At 40.9% G+C, this 18,883-nt stretch overlaps 1 protein-coding gene across 1 annotated transcript; it reads right to left on the bottom strand.

Annotated features, from left to right (window-relative positions):
* Window positions 1-3,757: 3,757 nt before the first annotated feature.
* LOC121968008 (laccase-25-like) lies at window positions 3,758-5,563 on the bottom strand. The gene is made up of 4 exons (XM_042518534.1): window positions 5,341-5,563; window positions 5,134-5,265; window positions 4,078-5,043; window positions 3,758-4,001 (listed from the first exon to the last, which is right to left on the bottom strand). Exons 1-4 carry the CDS (start codon window positions 5,534-5,536, stop codon window positions 3,871-3,873), a joined length of 1,425 nt encoding a protein of 474 aa, XP_042374468.1. The 5' UTR covers window positions 5,537-5,563; the 3' UTR covers window positions 3,758-3,870.
* Window positions 5,564-18,883: the final 13,320 nt, after the last annotated feature.

Below are 18,883 nucleotides of genomic sequence, written 5' to 3'. Positions count from 1 at the left end.
GAGGTTGTTGTTCGAGACCAGATCCTCTGGTTCGCATCCCTGATCCTTTCATGGCCTCTTCCATATTTTGCACGTCGGATCGTTGCCAGAATCCAGCCAAAATTAGCTTTGATCTCCCTTGGATTTATCTTCCTATTTAGGTTATAGTTTTGGGTCGAGCCAAGCGGTCGGAGGTCGCCGGTGGTGGGCGGGTCACTCCCTGTTTGGCACCATATAGTCTGTCCACCGCCAGCGACCTCCAGCCGCCTTGCTCGACCTAAAACTATAACCTCGATGGAACCGGTGAATGCAGGGGAGATCGCAACTAATTTTGGCCAGATTCCGGCCATGATCCAATATGCCAATTGCAAAAGGGACTAGGAAAGGACCAAAGATTGTGGACTAGAAGATCTGGACTCTTTGGTTCGTTGATAAAAACAAGTGAGAGAAGAGGGAGTTATTGTAAGAGTTTTTTTTACCCTTATAATGTATTTTTATTTTATTTATATTTTAATGTGGAGCTATTATCACATTATAAAATAATTTTAAGTTTTACAAAAATAAAAAAAGAGCAACTCCCCAAATGGAGAGTGCTCCTAATTATACCTGACTACGGGCTGGGTTTGAACCGGACTTGCCCCGGATCTATAATTGGGTCAATGGATTGGGTACCCATTGACTCATTCTAGGTCAGAAACCATAGCTAGCCTAGTAGGGTGCCAGGCCGGTTACAGTTCTAGGTTTGTTTTTTTTTTTTCGGATCTAATGGTTGGAAAATGAGCGATTCTAGCCGTTGGGGATAAATAAGAGAGTTTTTTTTATATATATTTTCAATGGTTGAGATTATTTGTCTATTTTTTAATCAATGACTACAATTTAGTATTTGTTACTCTCCAAACTGTATAAATAGATAGCTCATTTCATTGTTTCCACACCCATCTTCGTTACTCTTATTCTCAATTCCATAACCTCTATACGCTTTCAACTCCAATTCTACACACTCGAGGGAGAGGAGGTTCATCATCTCGATCTCGATCTTGAAGAGGCAAGGAAATAGTAAATCCGAATGAGCTCAACATTCAATCCACTAATGATGAGATCGAGCAACTTCCGAATATGACACCCGAAATATAAAGAAGTATCAATGCAATTACTTCTACAGTTCGGGAAGTTCATTTTTTAAACTCTTCTATTTTTATTAAATATTTTGAAAAAGTCACTCTTTTGAGATTTATGTATAAAATGTAAACACTACAATGCTCCCTACATATTCCAAGCCGACAGTGGCTATGGGTCATTGAAACGACATGTAGAAATAAAACACCTGACAAAATATAGAATTGATCGTTCTCAAGCACCATTATCAAGATTTTTCACTAGTGGAAGTACAGATTCTAGTTTATTTTTATATTATGATAATAAATTAATATAATAATTAGCTAGATTTGTTTCCATAAAATATTTTTAATTTAATTTTGGATCTAAATACACTTTTGAAGATTTTGTAAAGAATCTCTTAATACATATGTTAAAAGTGTTTCTAAGGGGAACATTTTAATCGAAGAATTTAGTAAATTAAATAATAAAGTTTCTTTATATTATGATATTTAGAGTGATTATTGACAAAGATATTCGTATATAGGATGTGATTTGTCATTGGATCGATAACTCTTCGAATATAAAAAAAAAAGATTATTAGCATATAGAGTTTTTGATGAATCTAATAGTGCTCACAATATATCGTAATTATTATGTTTAATTTAGGAAGAATATGGATTAACTCATAAAATATTTTTAATATCATTTGATAATGCTATTTTAAAATCACTAGTATTGAAGAACTTAAATTTATATGTTATGGTTTTTTTTTTCATATTCGTTGTATAGATCATGTTTTAAATTTATGAGTTCAAGATGAATTAAAAATTTTAGAAAATCATATTAAACTAATTAGAACTGCTATTTCTTATTTATGATTGCATCCTCTATATTGAAATAATTGGATAAATTTTATAAAAATAATGGAATAAGACCTAAACAATTTTCACTTGAGGTACCAATACATTGGAATGAGAATTATTATGTTTTTTGTTAAAAAAATATTAATAATATTGATATATATATTTATTTTCATAATAATGAGATAGTTTAGTAGTATTTGTGAAATTTTAAAAATATTTAATGATGCAACCGAACAACTTTTTGATTTTTATTATCTTACTCTCATCTAATTTAAGGAAATGTTTTTTTTGTAGTAAATGAGAAGAAATTTTTTTTTTATATTTTTAAAATTTATTTAGTTGGATTTGCTTTAGATATTACGTATAAATTAGGAGTTTTACTAGAAATGCTAGGTTTTTATTACGACACTTTAATTCTAGTTAAATATTTTTCTTCTCCGGATCCTAATAATATTGTATATATATTAAAAATTATTTATATGATATTTATAAAAAATATAGTATAAAATATGAAATACAAACTAATATTTTTAAAATACAAAAAAACTAGCAGTAGTAATTTAAAACTTACAAATATATAAAATTTATTAAAAGAATTGATGAAACATCCACGAAGATCCTCAAGTTCCACACAGAAACTTGAAAGTTATTTTTCAACTTCTTTTTATTTTAATGAAGCAGATTTTGATATTCTAAAATGATGGTCATAGCAAGCTCAAAGTTTTCACATACTCTCCATAATTGCCAAGAAATTTGAGTTTGTCCAGCGTCAAAAGTTGTTGTAGAACAAATGTTTAGTGTCGGCGATAACATATTGGATGAATGAGAATTGACTTTGTCTCCTAATTTATTGGAAGCGTAAGCATTACTCGATAATTGGACTAGAGCCAAAAAAAAAATCCAAGGAATGTAACTTTCAAAAGAAGTTGATATTGAAGGAACAAATACTATGGAAACGGGAAATAAAATTGAATAACGTCACTTCATAGGATAAAATGGTAAAAAGGTAAGAGAACTACATCAGCTTTGATTCTCTTATATCCTAAGAGGATACAAAGTTAACTTAAATAAATGTAAGTTTTTTTTTTAATGAATTTATATTTTTTTTAATATAATAATCTTAAACCATGGTAAATCGTGAACAGTAATCATTTTGGACAGTTAAGATTAAGGGTCAACCTTTAGGGTACGTTTGGTTAGGGGTTATCCTTGATAACCTTGGTTATCCATTCAAGGTTATCAACGAAAATCCTGTTTGGTTTAGGTAATCGATGATTCCCGAGTAATGTTCCATGTTCAACATGTCAATAAAAGGGGAATGCAACCCGAAATTGAAAAACTTCGGAAAACTGAGGTTTTTCTTGATTTCGGGGTTAACAAATTTTTTTTATCCAAAATACCCTCGAATAAGAGAAAAATGTGATAAAAAAGGAAAATATAAAGAAAAAATAAAAAATAAAAATATATAATAAAAAACCTTTTAAAAAATATTTAAAAAACATTTAAAAAATTTAAAAAATAAAAAATAGAAAAAATTAAAAAATTAAAAATAATAAAAAAATGTAAAAAATATATAAAAAATAAAAAAATATAAAAACATAAAAAATAAAAAACATAGAAAATAGAAAAAACTTTTAAAAAAAAATTAAAAAACATTAAAATATACACATGAAAATAAAAAAATGTGAAAAATAAAAAAGCCTAGTATATATATATATTAAAGTATATTATTTATTAAAACCTTCAAACAAATAAATTTTTATTGTATTATCTAAGTTAAACCCAAATAATATTTAATTACATTTTATTCTTCATAATCTTAATCATAAAATTACTTGATAATCGCTCCCACCACGAGAAGAGCTCATTGTATTTGGCACGTCATCCACAAGGCATACAATGTAAGCTCTTAGTTCTCCTCTAACTCCTCTTAACAGGCAGGGAAGTCCAGAGGAGGTGGGGGAAGAACTGAGTCCGGCGTGGTTCCATCTTCTACTACAAAAACTGTTGCTAACCCTAATGGCACGTGTTGCTCCAAATGGCAGTGCATAATCCACACTCCTACAAACACAGGAAAACTTGATCGATATGGATTATATATCATGAAGATATAGGTAGTTACATTAGTTGAATTTACCTGGATTGTTGGCCACAAATCGAATGACAGCCCATCCTCCGGCAGGTACAGCAATTGTGTTCCTCACTTGTGGATTCCCCAAATTGTATCGACTTCTCGCCGTCGTGGCATTGTAATTTCCGAAGCCTTGCGCGAGCACGAAGAAGTTGAAGCCATGAAGGTGCAGGGGGTGGTTGTCTATGCCGATAATGGCGGTGTTCTGCAGCACCATCTCCACCGTCGCGTTGTACTTCACTTTCTTCACCTTGGTTCCCCTCTGCGTGTGGAGGAGTGGGTTGAGGCGGGGATCGGTGTTCAAGCTGTTGTTCGTGAAGTCGAACATCGCCGGAGGGTGGTCTGGGAAGTCTGGTTGGTACTCTGCTTCGTGGAAGCCACTGAAGTGCGCTTCCAGCAGCGACATGGAGGTGGGGAACCGGAAAGAGACGTTGTTCATGCCGGCGCCCAGCGTCCCTCGGCTCCTGTTGCACGCCACCTGGGCTGGATCGCAGGCCAGCACCCCCAGGCCGACGGTCACGAACATGTGCTCCTCCACCTCCAGGGGGACGGCGGGTTCCCCTGGCCTCCGAAGGCCGGTTAAGTTGGTGTAGAACCGGTGCGCGGTGGAGGTGTCGTTGAGCGCCGGCATGCGTGGCATCAGCGGAGGCGCGTCGTCAGCGTCCTTGTAGCGCATGATGGCCGTGGCCGTGGTGTTGTCGAAGCTGGGCGGGCCGTTGAGAGAGCCGAAGTAGGGCCGAGCGGCCATGTAGTAGCGCGAAGAGGGAGAGTCCGTGACAATCAAGGCATCGACCGTTTGGCCCGGCGCAATCACCACCACGTCGGTGTCGTAGGGCTTGGTATAGCTGGCATCGACGGCGACCACGGTGAAGGTGTGGCCAGCGATCTTGAAGAAGAGCTCGCAGTTGACTGCGGAGTTGATGATGCGAAGTAGGTAGTTCTTTCCGGCAAGCACCTCAAGTTTGTACGTGTCTATTAAAGGGGGGAAAAAAAAGGATTATTAATCACCATGCCTCAATCCAAAGAGTTGGGAGGAAGTGATTAATATCAATCCGTGCTTACGATTCTTGCATCGGGTGTACAAGTGGCCGGGCTTGCCATTGATCGTGAAGGCGTCGGAAATGTTGTCGGTGCCGTCGCCGGTCAAGAACGCCTGCTTTTCCACGTCTACCACGTCGGCGTTCCACCACTCGCCTGCAATCACCCATGCCATATTCCTACCAAATTAGGACAAGAACTAGAAGACGAGCTTTTCGGAGTGTAACGCACCGAGCAGTATGGGGACTTGCCGGTACGGCTTGCGGAAGGGGAAGGAGTGGTTTCTGGGGCGGATGATGAGGGCGCCGTGGACGGTGGCGCGGAGGAAAGAGGCGTGGGCGTGCCACCACAGCGTGCCTTCCTGCCCGCTCACGTTGAACCTGTAGTCGTAGCTGCCGCCGGGTCGAATCGGGCACTGCGTGATCATGCTCGGCCCGTCCGCCCACCCGCTCTGCTTCTGGAATACTCCGTGCCTGCGCATGCACCATGTAACTAAATAATAAACCATAAATAAAAACAAAAGCGTCTTCTTCTTCGCTGGATCGCACCAGTGGATGGTTATGTCGTAGGGCGAGAGGTTGACGACGTGCACGAGCAGAGTGTCGCCTTCCCTGACCCGGATTGTCGGGCCGGGCAGCTTCCCGTTCACTGCGGTAATGACCCTCCTCTCGCACAGCCGGCTGACGGTCAAGTTTCTGACCTGTTCGAAGCCACAGATTTACCGAGTGATGAAAGAAATCGAAGGTAGATTGTTTACTTACATGGAAAGTGCGCTCCACGACTGCTGAATCTGCTGCGAGCAGAGCACAGAGAAGAGCAACGGCGAACAGCAGGATTTGGCTGCCGCAGGTCATGTCCTTTTTTTCTGGTTTGATCAGGGAAAAAAAAACTGAAATCAAATATTTATTGTTGTGGGTGTGTCAAGTTAGTTCATAGATTGTCCGTGCTAAGAAAAAGGAGAAAACAAAACAAAAGATTGAAATGTCAAAAAATACCTATTCAATAATTTAAAATAATGAAGCAGGATAAGAAAATAACCACACTCAATATCACATACAAAAAATTCAAAGTCCATTTATTACTCGAGTTGATTATTCATTTTTTTAGTCAACAACGATTCACTATGTAAAAAATTCGTAATCTTCTTCATTACTTAATCTATAGTCGTGATTCTCTATTGTTTACGGACAGATAACAATTCAACAGAGAAATTTCAAGAAAGAAAATCGCTAAAAAAAACTCTCTGTTTTTTAAAAAAAAAATAAATTAACTGAATAAAATTGATTCAAAATAAAGATAATATCATAACATCAATTAAAGGAAATCGCTTCTGATGATTAACAAGAAATGGAAGCATTAATTTGGACTTTGGAATTGCCAATTTCTTACGGTGCAGGTTTACCACTCAATGCATTCACATCCGTTGAGAAAGTTATCTATTTTCTGTTTTTTCTTTGTTGTAGAATGGAGTAGTTTTAAAAGTGCAGGTGTCCAATGTCCTATTAGAGGAAAATATGTTGGGAATCAAATAATATAATGGGTGCTTCAGAATTAGAATGGGGTGTGTTCTTCATGTATGTATGTGAAAATTGTTTCGATGTGAGATTCATAGAAAAAGAATTTTTGGTGTGAGGATGGAAAATTTAGCTGATGTCAAAGATAATTAAAATATATAAACATACAAGGTTGAGAATTATGCTTATGGAGAAAGGTAATTTGCTCGTTGAGCGTCCCCGTTAATTTGTCCCTATGTCAACACAGAAGAAGTAAATTTCATATGATTACTAGTCATTAGTGTAGGTGGTCAAGACATAGAGGAAGATATGATTAAACGTGTCAAATCTTAACCCTAAGATCTCAGGGCTAAGAACTATGCTGGTGAACAATAAGCAAAAAAAATTAAAGAAGAAAAACAAAATTACTGAATGAAGGATAGATAAAGATCAAACAAATGGTAAATAAGAAATAAATACTTTGACAAAATTGTTAGGTTGTTCATATGAAGATGATTGAATCATAGAGAAAAACGATAACAAAATAAACTCGTTGATTCATAACCTATTCATGAGACATACAATTTATAGAGATAATAAGAATTGAAAGATTAATAAAGAAAAGGTCTAATAATTAATGTGTCTTAATATAAATTTGGTTTGATCCGGTCAATGACTTATTTAATAATTCCCTTTTTACTCCCCCCTCCCCCCTCCCCCCCTCTGGCAAATTCAATGGGAGGTTTCTAACGTTAAATTTCCTTACTAGTTTGTTGATCCGGTCAATTAACGTTGTTTGTGTTGGTGCAACCTTAGGTCAAGGTTGACCTGGTTGACCCGACTCGAGTTGACTTGACTCGAGTTGTATTTTGATGTTTGACTTGGGAAGATTGTTGATGCAACTTTAGGTCAAGATTGACCTAGTTGAGTTGCATGTTGATGTTTGACACTCGTGAGAGAGTTCTATTCTTGATATGGGACAAGAATAGATGTTTGGGAGATTGTAGGTGCAACCGTAGGTCAAGGTTGACCTGATTCGGGAAAAAGTCCAAGTATGGAGACTTGGCAACGGAAAAGTCCAAGCAGGGAGCTTGGCACGGGAAAAGTCCAAGTATGGAGACTTGGCACTGGAAAAGTCCAAGTATGGAGACTTGGCACGGAGAAGTCCAAGCAGTGAGCTTGGCACGAGGAAAAGTCCTAACTGGGATGTTAGGCAATGAGAAAGTCCTAACTGGGATGTTAGGCAGTGTGGAAAGTCCTGGTGAGTGAAGCCAGACAGTGGGAAAGTCCTAACTGGGATGTTAGGCAGTTGGAAAGTCCTGGTGAGTGAAACCAGGCAAGGGAAAATCCAGATGGATCAGGGATGATCGGACTTCAGGTGTTGGAAAATCCAGATGGATCAGGGATGATCGGACTTCTGGTGTTGGAAAATCCAGATGGATCAGGGATGATCGGACTTCTGGTGTTGGAAAGTCCAAGTAGGTCAAAGGGATTGACCGGACACTTGGTGGGGAGTCTTAGCAGGTCAAGGGAGTGACCAGATGCTAAGCATGATGAACCAATAGGTCAAGGTTGACCGGATATTGGTTTGGACTTGGTTTGGGCAAAAACCAAGCTCTGGATCGGTCTCCAGACCGATCCAGTGATACTCAGTGTTTCCTGATCGGTCTTGTGACCGATCAGATTCCACTCAGTAGCATACTGTGGAGTTCCTGATCGGTCCACAGACCGATCAGGCAACGATCAGAAGCGGAGAAAAGAAGCTCCTGATCGGTCCAGGGACCGATCAGGTGTATGCCGATCGGTCTCCACGGTCGATCAAGAGACGAGTGCGATTCTCTGTCTGTGAGAGAGCTGGGAGAGCTGGGATCGGTCTGGGGACCGATCAGGACAGAGCCTGATCGGTCCGCAGACCGATCAGAGTACGCACAGACGATCGGTCTGGGGACCGATCAGGTGTCGAACAGAGGGTTCATACGCCTAGGCTGATCGGTCTGGTGACCGATCAGAGTTCTAGCCGTTGCGACGCAACGGCTAGTTTCTTCGCTGTTTCTTCTTCGCAGGTATAAAAGGATCGAGGGCATCTTCTGTGCGACAACTCTTCTTCCTCCTTCCTGTTGCTAAGTGCTGCTGTGCTTGAGTTTTGTTGAGCTCGTCCAAAGCTTCGCGTGAGCTTCACCGACTGGAACAGCTGCTGCTGTTAGAGTTTTTGAAGCTGCTGCTTCATCCGGACTCCAGTCGACGAGAAAGCAAGATTGGTAGAGTGCTTGTGTATTCTTATTGTATTTCTTGCTTACTCTTTGTTCTTGTACTCTTTGTTTGCTGTTGCAAACGTTTGTGGCGAGGTTTCTCCACCCACAAGGAGTATATTGTATTAGCCGGTTCTCCGGGGACTCATCCACCGACGGATTGACTGGACTCGTCCACCTTACGGACACGCCGAGGAGTAGGAGCCCTAATCTCCGAACCTCGTTACATCCTCGTGTTAAGGTTTGGTTTTCTTCTCTTTCGTTTCTTTGTATTTTCCGCTGCGCTAACGAATTGTAGGAAGAAACGCGAGAGATTTGGGGTCGGCTATTCACACCCCCCTCTCTAGCCGTACGAAGGATCCCAACAAGTGGTATCAGAGCGAAGGTTCGCTCTTCATCGGATCAACACCCGTGGGAGCAAAGCTAGAGAATGGATCTCTATGGAGAAGATGTCACCATTCCACCCTTCTACGAATGCGGCGACTTCGCGTATTGGAAGGTAAGGATGAAGTATTTTCTTATGACTAACATAATGAATTGGTTTTGTGTACAAGAAGGATTTACTCCTCCGGTGGATAAGGAAGGAAAACCACTTGAGAAAAAGGAGTGGACAAGAGAACAAATTCACAAATCCGAAATCAACAAAGAGGTAACGAAAATAATTGAATTTTCATTGCCTACTAACATCTTGTGTAAGATAGGTTACAACAATGCCAAGGAATTATGGGATAACTTGGCCAAGTACCATGAAGAGAGCTCCACTTCAAGCCATGAAGAGGAGCCTAGTGAGCCAAGCAGCTCACATCATGAAGAGAGCAAATTGGAAGTTGAGGGTTACTCAACATCTAAAGAAGAAGAGGAAGTGAGTTCTACTTCAAGATCGGAGCACGAAGAAGAAGCTTCTACCTCCGGGAGGGATGAAGAAGAGAGCATCCATTCATCCTCAACCCTAGGTAACTCAAACACTTTAAGTTCAAGTAAATTGCATATAATGTGTTTTGAGTGTAGGGAATTTGGGCACTACAAGAGTAAGTGTCCAAAGAGGGTAAGGAAGACTCCACCGGCGCCAAAGGTCAAGGTAGCCGGAGTCCCGACACGCAAGGGCAAGGAGCACGTGGTGTGCTTCCAATGCAAGCGAAGGGGACATTATCGGAGTCATTGTCCGAGGGGGAGGCAACCTCACAAGGGCAAGAGACCGAGCACTTCTATAAGGGGAGCTAAGGCAAACCCTAAGGTATCATTTAAGTCTCATTCGTGCAATACTAGTAAGATGCATGCTAGAAATTTTATTGCACTAGTCAATAATGATAAGCATGATAACATTAGAAATCGATACACATGCTTAGGTGCCAAACATGTGAGCCTAGATAAGGATAACACTAGGAAAGCCAACCCTAGAATTACCTCATCTAAGGTTAAGGAGAACCTAGGTAGGAATCTCAAATCAACTAGACACATGCCTAGGAATGCCTCAAAGAAAAATGACAAATCAAAAATTGAGGTACTAGAGAAGGAGAATCAAGTCTTGAGGTCAAGACTTGATACTTTGGAAAATGCTCTTAAGAACTTGGAGAAGTCATCTCTAGGGTTTAAGGGTCAAAAACCAATGTCCAAGGACAAAAAAGGTTTGGGTCACAAACCTAAGTCCCAAATGGTCAAGCCCACTTACCACAATGTTCCATTTGATTATGGAACAAAACCTAGGGCTAGGAAGACCATTACCAAGGTTACAAGGGGAGTCACCCCTATAGTTGACCTTGATGAGACCCAAATGACCAAGGCTTCAAAGCCTAAGAGGATCATTAGGAGGGTTGCTAGGGAAGTTATCCCTAGTGAATATTTAGTGAACCCAATGAGCTCTAATAGGTATTGGGTTCCTAGGAGCATCTTCTCTACCCCATAGATGGGTTAGAGAGTGTCAACTCCAATTAGAAGGGTAGTTAACCCAACTTTGAGGAAATTGACACTCAAGGAGCATTTTCAAGGTTTTGATAACCTTTGAAAATGAAAAAGAATTATTATTTACTCCTTAAAGAGTAAATTGTGCCATATTTGAAAAATATCGATTTCAATCTTATTTGGCACAATTTAAGAAAACCTAGAGGAATACCATAATTGGGATTTTGGTTTTCTCTTAGGGATATATGGGCAATCTAGGGTTAGATTTTAAGTTAGCAAAGTGGTTAAGGATACTTAGATAGGTAATCTAGGTATATTTATCTATGCTAACTTACCATGATTGGTTGCCATATGCCATGCCATGACATCATATTTATCTTATTATCATTTGAAATGTCATGATAATGCTTAGGTTATCTATATGTCATGCTCTAGTCAAGTTTCATACTTTATGCCATGACATCATGACTTTGGCACATGTTTTCCATTTATGATATCATTTATGCCATGTCATCATCTCTTGCATTAATAATCAATGAATTTGATTTAAGGATAAAAACACATTTTGATATTGAGATCAAAGTGTAGTTTAGCAAATGCATGAGAACTTAGTCTAAGATAACCTAAACCCATATCTCACATCAAAATTGACTTGGATGTGTTTGATACACTTTAGATGTGTGTGAGATATTAGGATCATGAGTTAGGATCAAGGTACATAGGTCTTGTACCTAGATGAGCCTAATTCAAGAAATGAAGGATCATAGGGAAAGCTTGTGTACAAGTCATGTACATCTAGCCCTAAGATTATGGTCCTAAATTCAAATGGTTTTAAAAGCATTTTAAAATTGATTTGAAAAACCTTGATGAAGCTTTCCTAGTGATAGCATTCATCATTGAACATTGTGATACAAAGTTGAGTTAAACTTGAACTATTTCAAAGTTTTTGAACTTTGTATCAAGATTGAAAAATGGAAGTTATTTTCATAGAAAACTATTTTTCCTTGATAGTATGTGTTATGAGGAATGTATCCTCAAAATTTCACGATTTTTGGAATTTTCTGGAATTTATTAGGAGTTTCTGAATTTCCGGAAGGGGAAATCAGAAATTCTGATTTCAGTGGCTGAATCGGTCCGGGGACCGATCCAGGGAAGATCTGATCGGCCTGCGGACCGATCCAGAGGATTGTGGATCGGTCTGCAGACCGATCCAGTGAGATCCAGCAGCTTGGTGCGATCTGGCGAAGGCCTGATCGGTCTGGTGACTGATCAGTGACGATCCAGAAAGCGTGGATCGGTCTGGGGACCGATCCATGGGGTTCCTGATCGGTCTGGGGACCGATCAGTGCGTGCCAGTTTCTGATTTTCAGCTGTTGGTCTGAAATTTCAACTGGAAGTTGGGTTTTGTGGATTTCTAAAGGTTTGAAACTCTCCAAGACATTGTTGGTGCAATGGTCAAGGGGGAGTTGACCTTTAGGGGGAGTTTTTACCTAATTGTCAAGGGGGAGTTGACTTTTAGGAGGAGTTTTTACTCCTTAAGACTTTTGAGGATTAGTGATATGGGGTTATCACTAAGTTGATTGTTGAGTTTAGTATCAAGGGGGAAATTAAGAGTTTCAATGAAAGGTATGGGACTTTCATTAGGAAGAAACTCTTGACCTTGATACTCTCCTTTTTCTTTTTGATGTGTGTCAAAAAGGGGAGAGTGTTCATTGGAGAATTATTGGAGAACCCAAGTTAGGTTTGTTGGTGCAACCTTAGGTCAAGGTTGACCTGGTTGACCTGACTCGAGTTGTATTTTGATGTTTGACTTAGGAAGATTGTTGGTGCAACCTTAGGTAAGGTTGACCTAGTTGAGTTGTATTTTGATGTTTGACACTCGTGGAAGAGTTGTATTCTTGATATGGGACAAGAATAGATGTTTGGGAGATTATTGGTGCAACCGTAGGTCAAGGTTGACCTGGTTGACCTGATTCGGGAAAAAGTCCAAGTATGGAGACTTGGCAACGGAAAAGTCCAAGCAGGGAGCTTGGCACTAGAAAAGTCCAAGTATGGAGACTTGGCACTGGAAAAGTCCAAGCAGGGAGCTTGGCACGCGAAAAGTCCAAGTATGGAGACTTGACACGGGAAAAGTCCAAGTATGGAGACTTGGCACTGGAAAAGTCCAAGTATGGAGACTTGGCACGGAAAAGTCCTAACTGGGATGTTAGGCAGTGTGGAAAGTCCTGGTGAGTGAAGCCAGGCAGTGGGAAAGTCCTAACTGGGATGTTAGGCAGTGTGGAAAGTCCTGGTGAGTGAAGTCAGGCAGTGGGAAAGTCCTAACTGGGATGTTAGGCAGTTGGAAAGTCCTGGTGAGTGAAGCCAGGCAATAAGAAAGTCCTAACTGGGATGTTAGGCAGTGTGAAAACCCTAGTGAGTGAAGCTAGGTGAAAGTCCTGGTGAGTGAAGCCGGGCAAGGGAAAATCCAGATGGATCAAGGGTGATCGGACATCTGGTGATGGGAAGTCCAAGTAGGTCATAGGAGTGACCGGATACTTGGTACGGAGAGAAAAGTCTAAGTGGGTCAAAGGGATTGACCGGACACTTAGCGGGGAGTCCTAGCAGGTCAAGGGAGTGACCGGATGCTAATGTACCAACAGTCAAGATTGACCGGATGTTGGTTTGGACTTGGTTTGGGCGAAAACCATGAGTGGATCGATCCGGTGATCGATCCGGTGATCTGAGAATATTCGATCGGTCGGTGACCGTCGATAACACATCGAGCATCGTGTGTTAACCGATCGATCTGTAACCGATCGAGTCGATCGAAGCAGAGCGGGCGCAAGAGGGGCTGATCGGTGCGGGGACCGATCACGCTGATCGGTCTGCGGACCGATCAGAGGTTCTGATCGGTCCATGGACCGATCAGTGACGGAACAAGCGAAGGAGGAGGAATGGATCGGTCGTGGACCGATCCACCTGATCGGTCCACAGACCGATCCAGGCACTAGCCGTTGCGACGCAACGGCTAGATTTCTTCTGTGTTTCTTCGTTTTCTTCGCAGGTTATAAAAGGAGGGTTGCTGCTGCGAGCCTCCTTTTTCTTCTTCTTCCTTCTTCCTGTTCTTGGAGCTGCTGCTGTGCTCTTGAGCTTTGTTGAGTTCCGAAGCTTCGTGTGAGCTTCTTCGACTGGGTTCCTGCTGTTGTAGGCGTCTCGTGAAGTTGCTGCTTCAACCAGTCGACGAGAAGGCAAGCGTGTTTGTTTTTACATTCATATTGTCTTGTGCTTCTTTGTATTTTGTGTACTTCTATCGCAAGAGTTATTGTGGCGAGGTTTCTCCACCCACAAGGAGTATATATTAGCCGGTTCTCCGGGGACTCATCCACCGACGGATTGATAGGCTTCGTCCACCTTACGGACACGCCGAGGAGTAGGAGTTTCATCTCCGAACCTCGTTACATCGCTGCGTCTAAGGTTTGATTTCTCCATTTACGTTTCTGTTGTTATTTTTCCGCTGCGCTAACCTGATTTGTAGAAAGAAACGAGCGATTTGGGGCGGCTATTCACACCCCCCTCTCTAGCCGAGTACGTAGGATCCTAACAAGTGGTATCAGAGCGAGGTCGCTCTTCATCGGATCAACACCCGTGGGAGCAAAGCTAGAGAATGGATCTCTATGGAGAAGATGTCACCATTCCACCCTTCTACGAATGCGGTGACTTCGCGTATTGGAAGGTAAGGATGAAGTACTTTCTTATGACTAACATAATGAATTGGTTTTGTGTACAAGAAGGTTTTATTCCTCCGGTGGATAAGGAAGGAAAACCACTTGAGAAGAAGGAGTGGACAAGAGAACAAATTCACAAATCCGAAATCAACGAAGAGGTAACAAGAATAATTGAATTTTCATTGCCTACTAACATCTTGTGTAAGATAGGTTACAACAATGCCAAGGAATTATGGGATAACTTGGCCAAGTTCCATGAGGGAAGCTCAAATTCAAGCCATGAAGAGGAGCTAAGTGAGCCAAGTAGCTCACATCATGGAGGAGAGGAATTAGAAGTTGAGGGTTACTCAACATCTAAGGACGAAGAGGAGGAGAGTTCTTCTTCAAGTTCGGAGCAAGAAGAAGAAGCTTCTACCTCCGAAAGGGATGAAGAAGAGAGCTCGCATCCACCCTCAACCCTAGGTAACTCAAGCAATTTAAGTTCAATTAAATTACACATTATGTGCTTTGAGTGTAGGGAACATGGACATTACAAGAGTAAGTGTCCGAAGAGGGTAAGAAAGACTCCACCGGCGCCAAAGGTCAAGGAAGCCGGAGTCCCGAAACGCAAGGGCAAGGAGCACATCGTGTGTTTCCAATGCAAGCAAAGGGGACACTATAGGAGCCATTGTCCGAGGGGGAGGCAACCTCACAAGGGCAAGAGACCGGGCACATCGATAGGGGGAGCTAAGGCAAACCCTAAGGTAACCTCTAAGGTTCATTTTTGCAATTCTAATAAAATGCATGCTAGGAATTTTATTGCACTTGTCGATAATAACAAGCATGATAACCTTAGGAATCAATACATGTGCTTAGGAGCTAAGCATGTGAGTCTAGATAAGGATAATTCTAGAAATGCTAACCCTAGAATTAACTCATCTAAGACTAAGGAAAACCTAGGTAGAAACCCCAAGACAACTAGACATATGCCTAGGAACACCTCAAGAAAGAATGATAAATTAAAACTTGAGGTTTTAGAGAAAGAAAATCAAGTCTTGAGGTCAAGACTTGACACTCTAGAAAAGGCCCTAAAGAATTTAGAGAAGTCAACTCTAGGGTCTAAGGGTCAAAAACCCAAGTCCAAGGACAAGAAAGGTTTGGGTCACAAACCTAAGTCCCAAATGGTCAAGCCCACCTATCATAATGTTCCATTCGATTATGGAACAAAACCTAGGGCTAGGAAGACCACCACCAGGGTCACAAGGGGAGTCACCCCTAGAGTTGATCTTGATGAGTCCCAAATGACCAAGGCTTCAAAGCCTAAGAGGGTCATTAGGAGGGTTGCTAGGGAAGTTATCCCTAGTGAATATTTAGTGAACCCAATGAGCTCAAATAGGTATTGGGTTCCTAGGAGCATCTTCTCTATCCCATAGATGGGTTAGAGAGTGTCAACTCCAATTAGAAGGGTAGTTAACCCAACTTTGAGGAAATTGACACTCGAGGAGCATTTTCAAGGTTTTGATAACCTTTGAAAATGAAAAAGAATTATTATTTACTCCTTGAAGAGTAAATTGTGCCATATTTGAAAAATATCGATTTTAATCTTATTTGGCACAATTTAAGAAAACCTAGAGAAATACCATAATTGGGATTTTGGTTTTCTCTTAGGGATATATGGGCAATCTAGGGTTAGATTTTAAGTTAGCTAAGGCTAAGGATACTTAGATAGGGAATTTAGGTATTTTATTTATGCTAACTTGCCATGATTGGTTGCCATATGCCATGCCATGACATCATATTTATTTTATTATCATTTGAAATGTCATGATAATGCTTAGGCTAGTTTATATGTCATGCTTTATTTAAGTTTCACACTTTATGCCATGACATCATGACATTGGCACATGTTTTTACTTATGAAATCATTATATGCCATGTCATCATCTTATGCATTAATGATCAATGAAATTGATTTAAGAACTAAGACACAATTTGATATGGAGATCAAATTAATGTTTAGAAAATGCATGAGAATCTAGCCTAAGATAACCTAAACCCATATCTCACATCAAAATTGACTTGGATGTGTTTGATACACCTTAGATGTGTGTGAGATATTAGGATCATGAGTTAGGATCAAGGTGCATAGTTCTTGTACCTAGATGAGACTAATTCAAGAAGGAGGATCATAGGGAAAGCTTGTGTACAAGTCATGTACATCTAGCCCTAAGATTATGGTCCTAAATTCAAATGATTTTAAAAACATTTTAAAATTGATTTGAAAAACCTTGATGAAGCTTTCCTAGTGATAGCATTCATCATTGAACATTGTGATACAAAGTTGAGTTAAACTTGAACGATTTCAAAGTTTTTGAACTTTGTATCAAGATTGAAAAATGGAAGTTATTTTCATAGAAAACTATTTTTCCATGATAGTATATGTTATGAGGAATGTATCCTCAAAATTTCACAATTTTTGAATTTTCTGGAATTTTCTAGGAGTTTCTGAATTTCGGGAGAAGAAATCTGAAATCTGATATCAGACTTGGGGACCAATCAGGAGGTTCCCTGATCGGTCCAGATCTGTGTGGATCGGTCACTGGACCGATCCAGAAGAAGCCTGATCGGTCTGGTGACCGATCGGGGGACCGATCCATGGGGTTTCTGATCGGTCTGGGGACCGATCAGGGCGTGCCGAATTTCTGATTTTTCAGCTGTTGTCTGAAATTTCAGTTATGGAAATGGTGTTTTTGGATTTCTAAAGGTTTGGAACTCACAAAGACATTGTTGGTACAATGGTCAAGGGGGAGTTGACTTTTAGGGGGAGTTTTTACTCCTTAAGACTTTTGAGGATTAGTGATATGGGATTATCACTAAGTTGATTGTTGAGTTTAGTATCAAGGGGGAAATTAAGAGTTTCAATGAAAGGTATGAGACTTTCATTAGGAAGAAACTCTTGACCTTGATACCCTCCTTTTTCCTTTTTGATATGTGTCAAAAAGGGGAGAGTGTTCATTGGAGAATTATTGGAGAACCTAAGTTAGGTTATCGGTTTAACCTAAGCTAGGGGAAGAATGTCAAGGAATGTTCAAGGAAGAACATTGGAATTCTTTTTGATGTGTGTCAAAAAGGGAGAGAATTATTGGAGAACCCAAGTTAGGTTATCGGGTTAACCTAAGGGGAAAATGTCCAGAGAATGTTCAAGGAAAGAACATTGGACATTGGAAGATGGTTGGAGAACCTAAGTTAGGTTATCGGGTTAACCTAACTTGATTATGGGTTTTGTCAAACATCAAAAAGGGGGAGATTGTTGGTGCAACCTTAGGTCAAGGTTGACCTGGTTGACCTGACTCGAGTTGTATTTTGATGTTTGACTTAGGAAGATTGTTGGTGCAACCTTAGGTAAGGTTGACCTAGTTGAGTTGTATTTTGATGTTTGACACTCGTGGAAGAGTTGTATTCTTGATATGGGACAAGAATAGATGTTTGGGAGATTATTGGTGCAACCGTAGGTCAAGGTTGACCTGGTTGACCTGATTCGGGAAAAAGTCCAAGTATGGAGACTTGGCAACGGAAAAGTCCAAGCAGGGAGCTTGGCACTAGAAAAGTCCAAGTATGGAGACTTGGCACTGGAAAAGTCCAAGCAGGGAGCTTGGCACGCGAAAAGTCCAAGTATGGAGACTTGGCACTGGAAAAGTCCAAGCAGGGAGCTTGGCACGCGAAAAGTCCAAGTATGGAGACTTGACACGGGAAAAGTCCAAGTATGGAGACTTGGCACTGGAAAAGTCCAAGTATGGAGACTTGGCACGGAAAAGTCCTAACTGGGATGTTAGGCAGTGTGGAAAGTCCTGGTGAGTGAAGCCAGGCAGTGGGAAAGTCCTAACTGGGATGTTAGGCAGTGTGGAAAGTCCTGGTGAGTGAAGTCAGGCAGTGGGAAAGTCCTAACTGGGATGTTAGGCAGTGTGGAAAGTCCTGGTGAGTGAAGCCAGGCAGTGGGAAAGTCCTAACTGGGATGTTAGGCAGTGTGAAAACCCTAGTGAGTGAAGCTAGGTGAAAGTCCTGGTGAGTGAAGCCGGGCAAGGGAAAATCCAGATGGATCAAGGGTGATCGGACATCTGGTGATGGGAAGTCCAAGTAGGTCATAGGAGTGACCGGATACTTGGTACGGAGAGAAAAGTCTAAGTGGGTCAAAGGGATTGACCGGACACTTAGCGGGGAGTCCTAGCAGGTCAAGGGAGTGACTGGATGCTAGGCGCAATGTACCAACAGGTCAAGATTGACCGGATGTTGGTTTGGACTTGGTTTGGGCGAAAACCATGAGCTGGATCGATCTGGTGATCGATCCAGTGATACCGCGAATATTCTGATCGGTCTGGTGACCGATCAGTAACACATCAGTAGCATACTGTGTGTTAACTGATCGGTCTGGTGACCGATCAGGAGTCGATCA

This window comes from Zingiber officinale, chromosome 3B (genome assembly GCF_018446385.1).
Source record: "Zingiber officinale cultivar Zhangliang chromosome 3B, Zo_v1.1, whole genome shotgun sequence".
Taxonomy (NCBI): Eukaryota; Viridiplantae; Streptophyta; class Magnoliopsida; order Zingiberales; family Zingiberaceae; genus Zingiber; species Zingiber officinale.
This window is presented reverse-complemented; position numbering and strand designations above follow the sequence as displayed.